The sequence below is a fragment of the Carcharhinus amblyrhynchos genome, chromosome 21 (genome assembly GCF_965287045.1).
Source record: "Carcharhinus amblyrhynchos chromosome 21, sCarAmb.v2.hapA, whole genome shotgun sequence".
Lineage (NCBI taxonomy): Eukaryota > Metazoa > Chordata > Chondrichthyes > Carcharhiniformes > Carcharhinidae > Carcharhinus > Carcharhinus amblyrhynchos.
Window position 1 is genome coordinate 37,799,831 of NC_137344.1, and position 12,159 is coordinate 37,811,989.

General features: G+C 38.8%; 1 protein-coding gene across 1 annotated transcript in view; it reads right to left on the bottom strand.

Annotated features, from left to right (window-relative positions):
* Positions 1 to 8,444: 8,444 nt before the first annotated feature.
* The window catches only part of fn3krp (fructosamine 3 kinase related protein), a 29,401-nt gene continuing 25,686 nt past the window's right edge, over positions 8,445 to 12,159 (bottom strand). The window contains exons 5-6 of the mRNA XM_080209037.1: positions 9,538 to 9,660; positions 8,445 to 9,085 (exon numbers count right to left, since the gene is read on the bottom strand). Of these exons, the coding sequence (XP_080065163.1) occupies positions 8,747 to 9,085; positions 9,538 to 9,660 (462 nt within the window). The 3' untranslated portion in view covers positions 8,445 to 8,746. The remainder of the gene's footprint in view (positions 9,086 to 9,537; positions 9,661 to 12,159) is intronic.

The following is a 12,159-nucleotide window of genomic DNA, read 5'->3' on the forward strand; positions in this document are numbered from 1 at the left end:
TCAAAAAGGATTATGCCCACGTCCTTGGCCAGTTCACTCAGGACTCAGATACATTGCTGTTACCAACTTTCACTTTCAGCAATTTATCATGCAAAATATCTATTAAAAAAAATTGCATGTGCAAGGACTGGAATAATTTACTTCAGATGCTATCAGATGGCCTGCAATAGCAAATCATGGCCCACTATGTATTTATGAAAAAGTCATAATAAATGGATTCTGCCATTGGCGTGGCTTTCATTTGCACCGAGCTTACAGAATTTCAAAAACTGGCTCTGCAAGAATGAGGCAGCACATTTGTCATAATCGAGTCTTTTCTGCCCTGATACTTCAACAATAAACATTGTCTCATAGCCAGATTAAAATCAGATTGAAAATGTGGGAGAAGTTAAGACGGCACAGTGGTTAGCACAGCGCCAGGGACCAGCTAGGGTCACTGTCTGTGTGGAGTCTGCATATTCTCTCCGTGTCTACATGGGTTTCCTCCGAGTGCTCTGGTTTCCTCCCACAGTCCGAAATACATGCTGGTTAGGTGGAATTGGCCTAACCACCTAAACACACTAAATTCTATCTCAGTGTACCTGAACAGGAGCTGGAGTGTGGCAACAAGGGGATTTTAACTTATATTAACTTCATTGCAGTGTAAGCCTAACTGTGACACTAATAAACCTAAACTTAAAATTAACCTCTGACAGTACATTTTGGATTTTGGTGTTGGTAAGTTGGTAAGAATATCGCTTTTGCATGATTTCACTATCACCATGACAGAAATTGTAACTCGACAATTTAAAACTCTTGCAGAGTTGAGTCTGTTGGGAGAGTGGCAGGTGAGGGAAGAATGTTGGCCTGAACAGGGGAAGAACACCCTGTTGTTCTTCAAAGAATTCCATGGGATCTTAATATCTACCTTCCAGTTTGTGTTTGCATTATGACAATGCACCACCTCCATCACCTTTCAATGAGGTTACCACCTGCACCTATTCCAAGATAAAGTTTGAACCCACAGCTTCTGATTCAGGCAGTGCTGTTAGCAACTGAGCCACTTATATGCATACCAACTGTATGACTGTAAAAAGTAGGCCTCATATTATTTTGTCCATACTTATCTCTGCTGTGGATACACTTAAGATCACAGCTCTAGCTTACAAATGAATGGTCTAGTTGGACCAATGAGTAGCACAAGCTTGGAGGGCCAAAGGGCCTGTTTCCTGTGCTGTACTGTTCTTTGTTTGTTCTTTGAGAATTGAAGGTTTAAAGCATATGTTACAAATTAATGACTGGGCATTGGAGAGAGTTATATAACAAAGAAATCTAGGGGTAGAGTTTCATAGCTCCTTGAAAGTGGAGTCACCGGTGGACGTTTCATTGGTCAGAACATTGAATACAGGAGTTGGTACGTATTGTTGAAGTTGCATAAGACATTGGTAAGGCTATGCTTAGAATACTGTGTACAGTTCTGGTCACCCTATTATAGAAAGGATATTGTTAAACTAGAAAGAGTGCAGTAAAGATATACTAGGATGCTACTGGGACTTGATGGTTTGAGTTATAAGGAGAGGCTGGATAGACTGGGACTTTATTCCCTGGAGTATAGGAGATGTAGGGGTGATCTTATTGGGGTCTATAAAATAATGAGGGGCATTATGAGGCTTGATAGTCAATATCTTTTCCCAAAGATAGGGGAGTCTAAAACTAGAGGGCATAAGTTTAAGGTGAGAGGGGAGAAATACAAAAGGGTCCAGGGGTCCCTTTTACATAGATGCTGATGAGTGTCAGGAATAAGCTGCCAGAGGTAGTAGAGGCAGGTAAAATTTTGTCTTTTAAAAAACGTTTAGACAGTTACGTAGATAAGATGGGTATAGAGGGATAAGGGCCAAACGTGGAAAACTGGGACTCGCTTAGTGGTTGAAAAAAAGGGGCAGCATGGACATGTTGGGCCAAAGGGCCTGTTTCCATGCTGTAAACCTCTATGACTCTATTGAGTCTAAATGCATACATCATCAGGTTGGAACATTATACTGCAGCTGAAAAAAAATTAAAATGGGCACAGTTCGCATTCCACCAAAAAGCAAAGGGTTGACGCTGGAAAAATAACAGCATGTTAACAACAAATCATTAATAACACACAAACCAATCAGCAAATTCAGGAGGTTAAGATATAACGAGTTGAAAATCTCCCAAATATGGTCAATTTACATCATTTGCTTTGCACAAACAACATATCATCTGTGGCCTCCCTGCTATTTTTAGGAACTTGTTAGATCTGCACGTTAATTAACTACTAAATTCATCATAGAAAGGAAATTCTGATAATTAACACCGTAAGTTCCCATTACGGTGGGAACTTACGGTGTTAATTGTTAATTTCCTGCTAATTAACCTCTTCGGCCTAGAAAAAGAATAACTGAAAACCATGGAATCTTATTCTTCCAAGTGGTGAATAATTTACAGAAATGTTAAAAATTCAGAATTTAGATAGACAATTTATATTTTCCTCTCTTAACCCAATCTTTCTTTTCCCTCACTTTACTTCATTGGTTCAGGAGATACAATGCTGGTCCCAGATGCCCTGGTGCCTTCACCATTGTCAGTCTCAGCTCAGCGGAAAGCATTTTCAAGCTCGTGGCATAAAGTGCGAAATACCCCGTTCCAGCGGATTTGATTCCCTCTGCTTTTACTTGCGTGACTAATCCCAAATGACATTAGTATTAACTGTACTCAATTCAGAACAAAGCATGATTTTGCAAAAAAAAAACACCTCTTAATCTGCTCCTGGTAAGGATTCCTGATAGGGCACTGTTTCGGATACAGTGGTTTAGAAAGTACAGTCAGAAATAATTCCCAAAGCAAAGGGCCAGTAACACATTTATACTAATTACATTGGAATCAGTGGCTGTCAAACGTTAGGAATAATCAGGACTGAGAGCTCACACACGGTGCAGTTCTGGTTTCTACATTGTTAAAATACAGAAGCACTACTTGGAGCAGATGCAAAAAAAAGGTTAATAGCAGAATTGAGCAAATATTCTTATCAGGAAAGGCTGAGCATATCATGGAAACATAGAAACAGAGCAAATAGGAACAGGAGAAAGCCATTTGGCCTTCAAGCCTGCTCCACCATTCAATATGTTAATGGCAGATCCTTTCTCTCCCCATAACCTTTGACCTTAAATTTCTAGACACTACCTATTTCTGTTTTAACTATATTCAGTGACTTGGCCTCCGCAGCCTTCTATGGTGGAGAATTCCACAGATTCTCCACCATGTGAGTGAAGACATTTCTCATCTGTCCTTAATGGCCTATCCCATATCCTGAGACCATGACATCTTGTTCAGCTAGGAAAAGCAACATTCCTGCATGTAATCTGTCCAGCCTTGTCAGAATTTTACACATGACCTTTAAGCTTTCTATTAAGAAAATTACAATCAGCATTTTTCGTACTTAGTTCAATTTTGTTTCCATTTACTTTTTTTTAAACTGTTGTTAACTTTCTCGCATTTCATGAGAATTCATGTTGGATTAAAGGACACTAAGATATGATGGTACTTTCAGCTGACTGGGAAATTTTTTTGTTTTGCCCACCCACCCTTCAGGACAGAGGTTTACAAGCCTCCAAGATATTCGGCTATTTCTTCACACCACTAGAAAGAATGGTAAGGATTGACCATATATTTTACACTTTCCTTCAGCAAAAAAAAGGACAAATTCAGGTCACTTGCCTTCTCGATCATGCTTTGAGTTTATTACAAGGCAACGAAAGTCTAGCATTTTGTCCTCAGGTAATTTCAGACAGAATTGCTTGGGATTTTCTGTAATTGGTACCAGTGAAGAGAAGGATATTATTGCAGCTATTGTAACTCCACCAGCCGAAACCTGCAAAGTACTTGCAAACTAATTAATATGCAAAAGTACTTTCTGAAATACACAATTTCTGGCTATCCTTTTTGTCTAAGGTTTAAAGGTTTCTTGCTGCAACTGTACAGGGTACCAGTGAGGCCGCAGCTGGAGTACTGTGTGCAGTTTTGGTCGCAGCACTTGCAGAAGGATATATTGGCCTTGGAGGGAGTGCAGAGGAGGTTCACTAGGCTGATACGAGAGATGAGGGGGTTGGCCTATGAAGAGAGACTAAATAGACTGGGTCTGTACTCGTTGGAGTTTAGAAGGATGGGGGGGATCTTATAGAGACGTATAAGATAATGAAGGGGATGGATAGGGTACAGGTAGAGAGATTCTTCCTGCTTGGAAAGGATAGCAGGACTAGAGGACAGAACCTCAAGATAAGGGGGGGAGCAGTTTAGATCAGAGTTGAGGAGGAACTTCTTCACTCAAAGGATGGTGAATCTCTGGAATTCTCTGCCCGTTGAAGTGGTTGAGGCTACCTTGCTAAATATATTTAAGTCACGGGTAGATAGGTTTCTGATAGGCAGGGGAATTAAGGATTATGGGGAGAAAGCGGGAAAGTGGAACTGATCCACTTCAGATCAGCCATGATCTTATTGAATGGCGGGGCAGGCTCGAAGGGCTAGATGGCCTACTGCTGCTCTGATTTCTTATGTTCTTAAAGAATTGAAATTTCTCACTCTGGAAAAATCCACACAAAATTCTGTCCATGTGCATAATCAGGCCTAGAAATAGAAATGTAAATTTTCTCAAAAGTCTGGCTTTGTGACCTGTTTGTAGTCCTGTTTTCTCCAGAGTTGAAAAGGCAACAATTATGCTAAGGGCAACCTTTTTTTTAAATAAAATTACCTTTTGTTTGCCAAAGCACTTCTGACATGTTGTACAAAATTATATTGTCAACTGAAGTATATTGTTCATATCCATTGAAATAAACTTTGCCGACAGAATAAACTGAGCATTATTATTCTGGGCTGATTTCAACAAAGTTGGAGAGGAAAATCATAATCAATAAGAAAAATGTCCAGAGGTGTAGAGGTTTGCTAATTACAGGCTAGCTAAGCACATTTCTAAATAGTTTTCAAGGTTTAAAATGTCACCAGCACCTATAACACCATGTCTGAATCTGTTTCCATTAGCCTGGTTTGTAATCTCTTCAAAGAAACAGTCAAAGGTTTACTTATTCTTTTTGAACAATATTGAGCTGAGTTTTGGAATGAAAGGACAGCCAACAAAACATATTGACACGCATTTTCTTCATTTTGGAAAAGTAGAACATAAAAGTTCTGCAATCGCATTGTTCAACTGGTTGCATAAGAAAAATGTACCACTCAGTGAAGAGAATAGATGTTAAGATCCTGGAGGGAAGGTTTCCTTTGCTAATTGGTGTCAGCCTTGGCTCAGCAGTAGTGCTTTTGCTTTGGAGCTGTAAGGTCTGCATTTCAAATCCCACTCAGCAATCTTGACTATATTAAGTGGCCTAATATCTCAATGCAGTTTTTATGGGAGACTTCAGTTAAAGGACTCATTAAATTGAGGTACTGTCTGTCCGCTCTTTTGGGTGGATATGAAGGATGGCATAATCAATACCATTAAAATAGTAAAATAAAAACAAAATAATGTGGATGCTGGAAATCTGAAAACAAAAAATACTTGAGAAACTTAACAATCTGGCAGCTTCTGTGGAGAAAGAAAGTGTTAATGTTTCGAGTCTGTATGACTCTTCAGAGCTAAAGAGAGGGAGAAATGTGATGGATTATATACTGCATAAGAATGGGTCAAACAGCCAGAGCAAGGTGGAAGGTCAGTGATACTGGGAGCAGGGATAGATTGCAACAAAGGGTATGAGGCAGGGGAAACATTAAAAGCAGTGTAAAGGGTTGATAGTGGCATAAAGGTAATATATCGGAATGTGTTAAGAGGAGAATGAAGGTCAGCGCTCGGTGAAAGCAAAAGTTAAGAACAAGTGACAGATGGCTCAGCAGGGGAGGGGAGTTTGTGTTGGGATAAAAAAAATTGGTATAAAAATGGGGTAAAGGTGGAGGAGAAAGGTTACAGTATAAGATTACATGATAACAAATCAAACTTTTTTGCAGCTTGTCATGGACATCTTTTTCATATGTATTGTAAACGATAATGCGCACTCACTGGAAATATTACATTTAAATGTTTTTTTAATTCCTGTTTCTAAGGCAAAATGAGAATTCTCATTTCCGCTAATTCTCAGCAGTTATATATCTAATTCTTCTCAAAAAGACATGTGAGCTATGTCTTGAGATTTTTTACATTTGTTTACATTGATAACACATTTACAAATGCTTGGAAATAAAAAACTGTTTTTCATAATGCTTAATAAGCAAAGCTAAAAATCTTTTTTGTAGTGTATGGCATCACTGCAGACAGCGTCTTTATCATTGTTACCTGTTGCAAGAACCTTGTCATCCTGGAGTATGTAATCTTCTGATCCATCTGTGGCACTTGTGAGAGAATACTTTCCAACGCCACACAAATCAGGGATGGATCAATTGTAATGAACAAAACACGTCTAGTTTCTTCTGATTGCCTGACAGTGTAAACATATGTGCTCCAGAATAGCGCCACTGATTCCACTTCTTTGTGTTATTTAAATGGCCAGTTCCAGCTGATATCCATAGCATCTGTATTGAGAAGTATAAACTGCTGCTCTGACATGCTCAAGCTTGCATAGCTACGGACAGAATGTGAGGGGCACTAATAACTTATAAACTACAATTTAGGAAAACTGATATGCATGCTCAAAGGAACAACTGCATACTTTTTTTTGTTTTATAAGCATGACTTAGTCATTATTTAGGTACTAAATCTGGTCTGAGGGATTTTTCTCAATTTACCTCTTAGCAGATGCCCATCCAGAAACAGCATTTTTGCAAGTATACAATGGCACAAATGAATTTTCATGTATTAGAAACTTTTCAGAAATGTGGATAGGCTATAATTGTAGATAGCTGTTTAGCACAAAATGACAGAAAATACTTCACAACTTGACTTGATTCTGTTGTTGATCCATGTGCTAGATGTAACATCAAACTTGATGAAACAGAAACTGTTAAAAAGGCTCACACTGGAAAGCACTCTTTTTAATTCTTTCATGGGGTGTGGGCGTCGCTGGCAACACCAGCCCTTTCAATGAGTGGCTTGCTGGACCATTTCAGAGGGCAGTTAAAAGTCAACCACATTGCTGTGGGTCTGGGGTCACATCTTGGCCAGACTAGGTAAGGATAACAGGCTTCTTCCCCTGCAGAATATCAGTGAACAAATGCATGGTTGCTATTACTGAGACTAGCTTTATAGTCCAGATTTATGAACTAAATTCAAACTCCACCAGCCACCAGATTGGGTTGTCTGAATTACATGTTCAATGACCATTACACCACCATCTCCCCATGATAAGCTGGATGGTCACATTAATAGACTTCGATTATTGTGATAATTACAATTTCACAATAACTAAGTTTCGAGTTGATGTGTTATTAAGTATTAAATCCTTTTTAATTCGTGCATACAGTTGCAGTAAATATTTAAACATTATAGAAACATGACTCTGCATTTCAACCACCTGGCTGCTATTTTAAATAGTTAATACATAGAGAACCTTCGTGTGCGACAAACTAGGAAGGGAAATAAAGATCTGGAATAATTACCTTCAATAATGTCTAGAGTGACCGTCTCTCGGCAGATAAACTAGCTCATGACGCCAGTCTGCGCTAAGTCGTGTCTGTTGTGAATGTAATTTTTCTCATTGATTAAATGTTCAATTTCTGTGTTTTTCTACTTCCCAATTGATTTTCTGCTTTGGTATCTTAATGGCCACGGATGATACCAGGGATATATTTTATAATTGTGAAGAAATTTTACCTTAATTGGAACTGAGAAAGTTGCAGGGAGACCTGAAGAAGTCTGGAAGGTTATTAAAGGGTTATGATAGGTTGAATGCTAGATTGATTCCACTAGTAGGCAAGATTCTAGCTTAAGATAATTGTAAAAAGAATTAAAGGACACGTTTAATTGTTTTCCTCCTGGCAGACTTTGTCATATGTGTTATTTGCTCATAAAACTCCAGTGCTCAATCCACAAGGACTTTGAAGAAGAGCAAGTTGCTTGAAAAATATTAATTATTAAATGGATTGAAGATGGAATCAACTTTATTCATTGATCTTCCTTGTATTTTCCTTCATAATGATCATAGAACATAGAACCCTACAGTGCAGAAACAGGCCCTTCGGCCCATCGAGTCTGCATCGACCACAATCCCACCCAGGCCCTAACCCCATACATTTACCCGATAATCCCTCTAACCTACACATCCCAGGACACTAAGGGGCAATTTTAGCATGGTCAATCAACCTAATCCACACATCTTTGGACTGTGGGAGGAAACCAGAGCACCCAGAGGATCAACATAAACTGATAATTGAATCCTGTTTAAATAGCAGTTTTAACTGAGATCATAGTCTTACCTGTCTGAGTAAGTAAATAAAATGGTGCATTAAATGTTGTTAAAAGATATCAAGACAAAAATTAACATTGCACACTTGCAAGTTATCACTTTATTTGTTTTGCAGCTACATAGCTCGTGCAAATGTTATTTTGAAATGTGAAATCACAACAAAATTTCAGGCATTAATGTTAAATGAAATCTTGTTTGGTTAGCAGTAAGTATATTACAATTATTTTTAATTCACATTAAATGATATATCTGCGTTCAAAAGCAAGTTTCTTGCTATGACTTTTCTAAGTCATCTAAAGCACATGCTTTGTGATCAGACAGGAATCATTTTCAGTACTATTTGATCTAAGAGTGTGATATGATTACTTAATTAAAGCTTTCATCGTGCTTACTGATGATCCTCTATATCCTGTCCCAAAATGATTCCAATGATTCAGGTAATGGAAAAGTTGGTAAAGTTTCAGTCGCTTCTCAAACCCGGGTGCTTTGGGAATTTTGTTATGGTACGCTGTGTAGAAGGCAGTGCTAAATCCTCCAAAAATTCCAGATATTGATAGTTCGTACTCAGAGTGACCGTAGAAAGAGGAGGGGTCAAAAATGACTGGACCATTTTCGACCTGTCCAATGTTTCCTCCCCATAGGTCTCCATGAAGGAGAGCTGGCGTAATTTCCAAGTCATGAAAAAAAGTAGGCATCTTCAACTGGAAAGCAAGATAGCAACAGTTAATGCAATGCAGTGAAGTAGCATGATTAGTGATCTAGGGGTGCAGTTCATTGTTGCTACAACATGAATGCTATGGCAGCTTGAGAGTATTGTTTTGATTATCTAGCATTGACCATTCACAAGCTCAGTTGAGCAGGAATTAGAGGAATCAATTCCCTACCCCCCCAAAGTAAAGGAATTAGATAAGTCCAAGCGAGTTACTATCCTGGACAGCTATTAATAGGATTTAAACCCATAAATGTCTGACTTTGAGGACAGCGTGCTCCCAACTGAGCCAAGTTTTAATTAGAAAATTACAACGATCCATTGTGTAAGAATAAATAACCAATTTTGTACAATAAGCCTTTGACAGAATTGAGATTCTGTCAAATTTACTGAGGTCACTTGTCTAAGATTCAGTATTAAAGATTTGTGTCATAGTATTTGTACCTGAAGCTTTGACCAGAGATCCCTTACTTCACGGTCACCATATTCCTTTTCGATTAAATCCAACTGCATCTGAATTCGTTGCTGAGCAAAGAAGCTAACCCAGTCACTCTGCCAGTCGTTATTCTGATGGAAGAAAATTGAAGATTTTATACTGGTGGAACTTAAATTCAATTCGTACACCTGGAATATAAAGCCTTCCTTGTATTTTCCTTCATAATGATCATAGAACATAGAACCCTACAGTGTAGAAACCATGTTAACTATCATCAATTATAAAATTCACTAGGTCCACTGATGTCATTTTGGGACCGTAATCTGCCATCCTTATCAGGTCTGGTCTGTATACAACTCCAGACCCACAGCAATATTGATGATCTTAGCTGCCCTCTGTAATATCCTAGCAAGCCACTCAGTCCATTAATGGCCTTGTTGGCAATGCACATATCCTGAGAAAGAATACATTTCTAAAAATCTGAAGTCTATATTACGAACATACTCTTCTTGCCCTGTAAATACAGTATTAGAACTGAGATTATAAATTTGGTAAAGTGGTGATATTGTTGCATTTCTTTCTATTCTGCAGACCATATATGGGCATGGGACAAGACAACCTCACTGCTTCACCTAACTTATACAAATGTGCAATTGTTGTACTTTAACAATTTGTTAAAATTCCTGGAGAAAGGTTCCTTTCTGTAACCCTTTATAGTCTGCAAAAGGCATTTTTCATAATGCACTTGGAGACAGTATAGCCTTGGACTGAACAGCAATGATGTATGTCGTTTCTGCTCACATGGATTACTTTGAAGTCTTCATCCAATAAAATTAGCAAAGCATCAGAGGCTTACTGACATCATAAAGCACAGGTTGTACAAAAGTGCTAATAAAGGTCCCACTTTTATAGTTAACCTAATGCACTCACCAGCAATAAGCAACAGTTCTAAAATCCTTTGATCTGTCAGTACTGCAGACATGAAAAGACCATTAATCTTTTCCTTTTGTGCAGGCTTATATCTTGGATGCAATCAAAAGATTCCCTCCCTGATATTACAGTATCAAGCCTAAAGCCCTCTATTTACTGCTGAGTTGAAATTAGTTTTCTGTTTGAAATCTTTGACCCAGTTGAATGGCAAGCTCTAAGAGCCAAATGCTCATACTTCTTATGCTCAACTGTGTAAGGTGGCAGTTTATTCCAAAGGTCTCAAATCATTGCTTAAATAAAAATCAGCTAATTGTTATCTTACCTTAAATGTTACAAAGAAAGATGATTTGCCATCGTCACAGACCTCACTCATTCTGTACTGTTTCAAAGGATCTTGCAGGAAACAATTTGACAATATTCTATACTAAACTTATTTCCCAACATCATAAGACGCAATTTCTGTGACATTTCTCGATCTTGCATGAAATGAGCTGAATCCAATTTCCTGCTAGCAAGGATACATCTGGAATTTGTTCTCAGATTGCAATTTAATTCAGAATGGGCACATCATGAGTATGTGAAAGGGAAATATAATAACACAAGGAATGGAAAGAAGTGTTAAAAGAGGATTCTTTTGAGGTTAAGTCTAAGGCACTGTTGGGGCTTTATTTTACAGCAATGATATGTAAGGGTTTAATGTTGCCATGATGAATAAAACAGCACAACAGCACAAACAGCTGAACACCTGTCACTACCAAATCACTCACCTCGATACGTGCAGATCGGAATGCTCCCAAAAAAATTCTAAGTGTCGAATTCATGTGAAAACTGGAGTAATTCACATTGGTCTTTTCAGTGGGAATTCACAGAAGAATCTCCCACACTCTGTGCACTGCAGAGGTCACTACTGTGTATATCATTAAAAATCAGTGGGTGGTACCTATTCCTGCTTGAGAGGTTGGCAGTATAGTGATGAGTGGGCCACTGTGCATGCGCCGATCTGGAAGCGCAGAGATCGACGCATCTGCAATAGCCCCAGATGGCTGGTCTCCCAGTTGCTGGTGGAAAGACTTTGCCGAAGATGGAGGTAAGTTACTTGCTGCAGAATTCCCAGCCTGACCTGCACTTGTAGGCACAGTATTGATATGGCTGGTCCAGTTAAGTTTCTGGTCAATAGTAACCCCCCGGGTGTTTTGATGATGGGTGTTTCAATGATGGTAACGTCATTGAACATCATAGGGAGATGATTATATTCTCGTTTGGAGATGGTCATTGCCTTGAAGTTGAGGGATGTCATTTATCAGCCAAATTCCGAATGTTGTCCAGGTCTTGCTTTTTGCAGGCATGGATTACTTGAGTATTTGAGGAGTTGCAAATGCTGCTGAACACTGTGCAATCATCAGCAAACATCCCCATTTCTGATAATGGGGGGAAGGTCATTGATGAAGCAGTGGAAGATGGTTGGACCTAGGACACGACTCTGAAGAACCCTTATAGTGATGGTCTGGGGCCAAAATAATTATCCTCCAACAACCTCAATAATCTTCCTTTGTGCTAGGTCTGACTCTAATTAGTGGACAATATGCCCCCGGATTCCCATTGACTTCAATTTTGCTAGGTTACCTTAATGCCACATTTGGTCCAACATTGCCTTGATGTCAAGGGCTGTCACTCTCACCTCACCTCTGAAATTCAGCTCT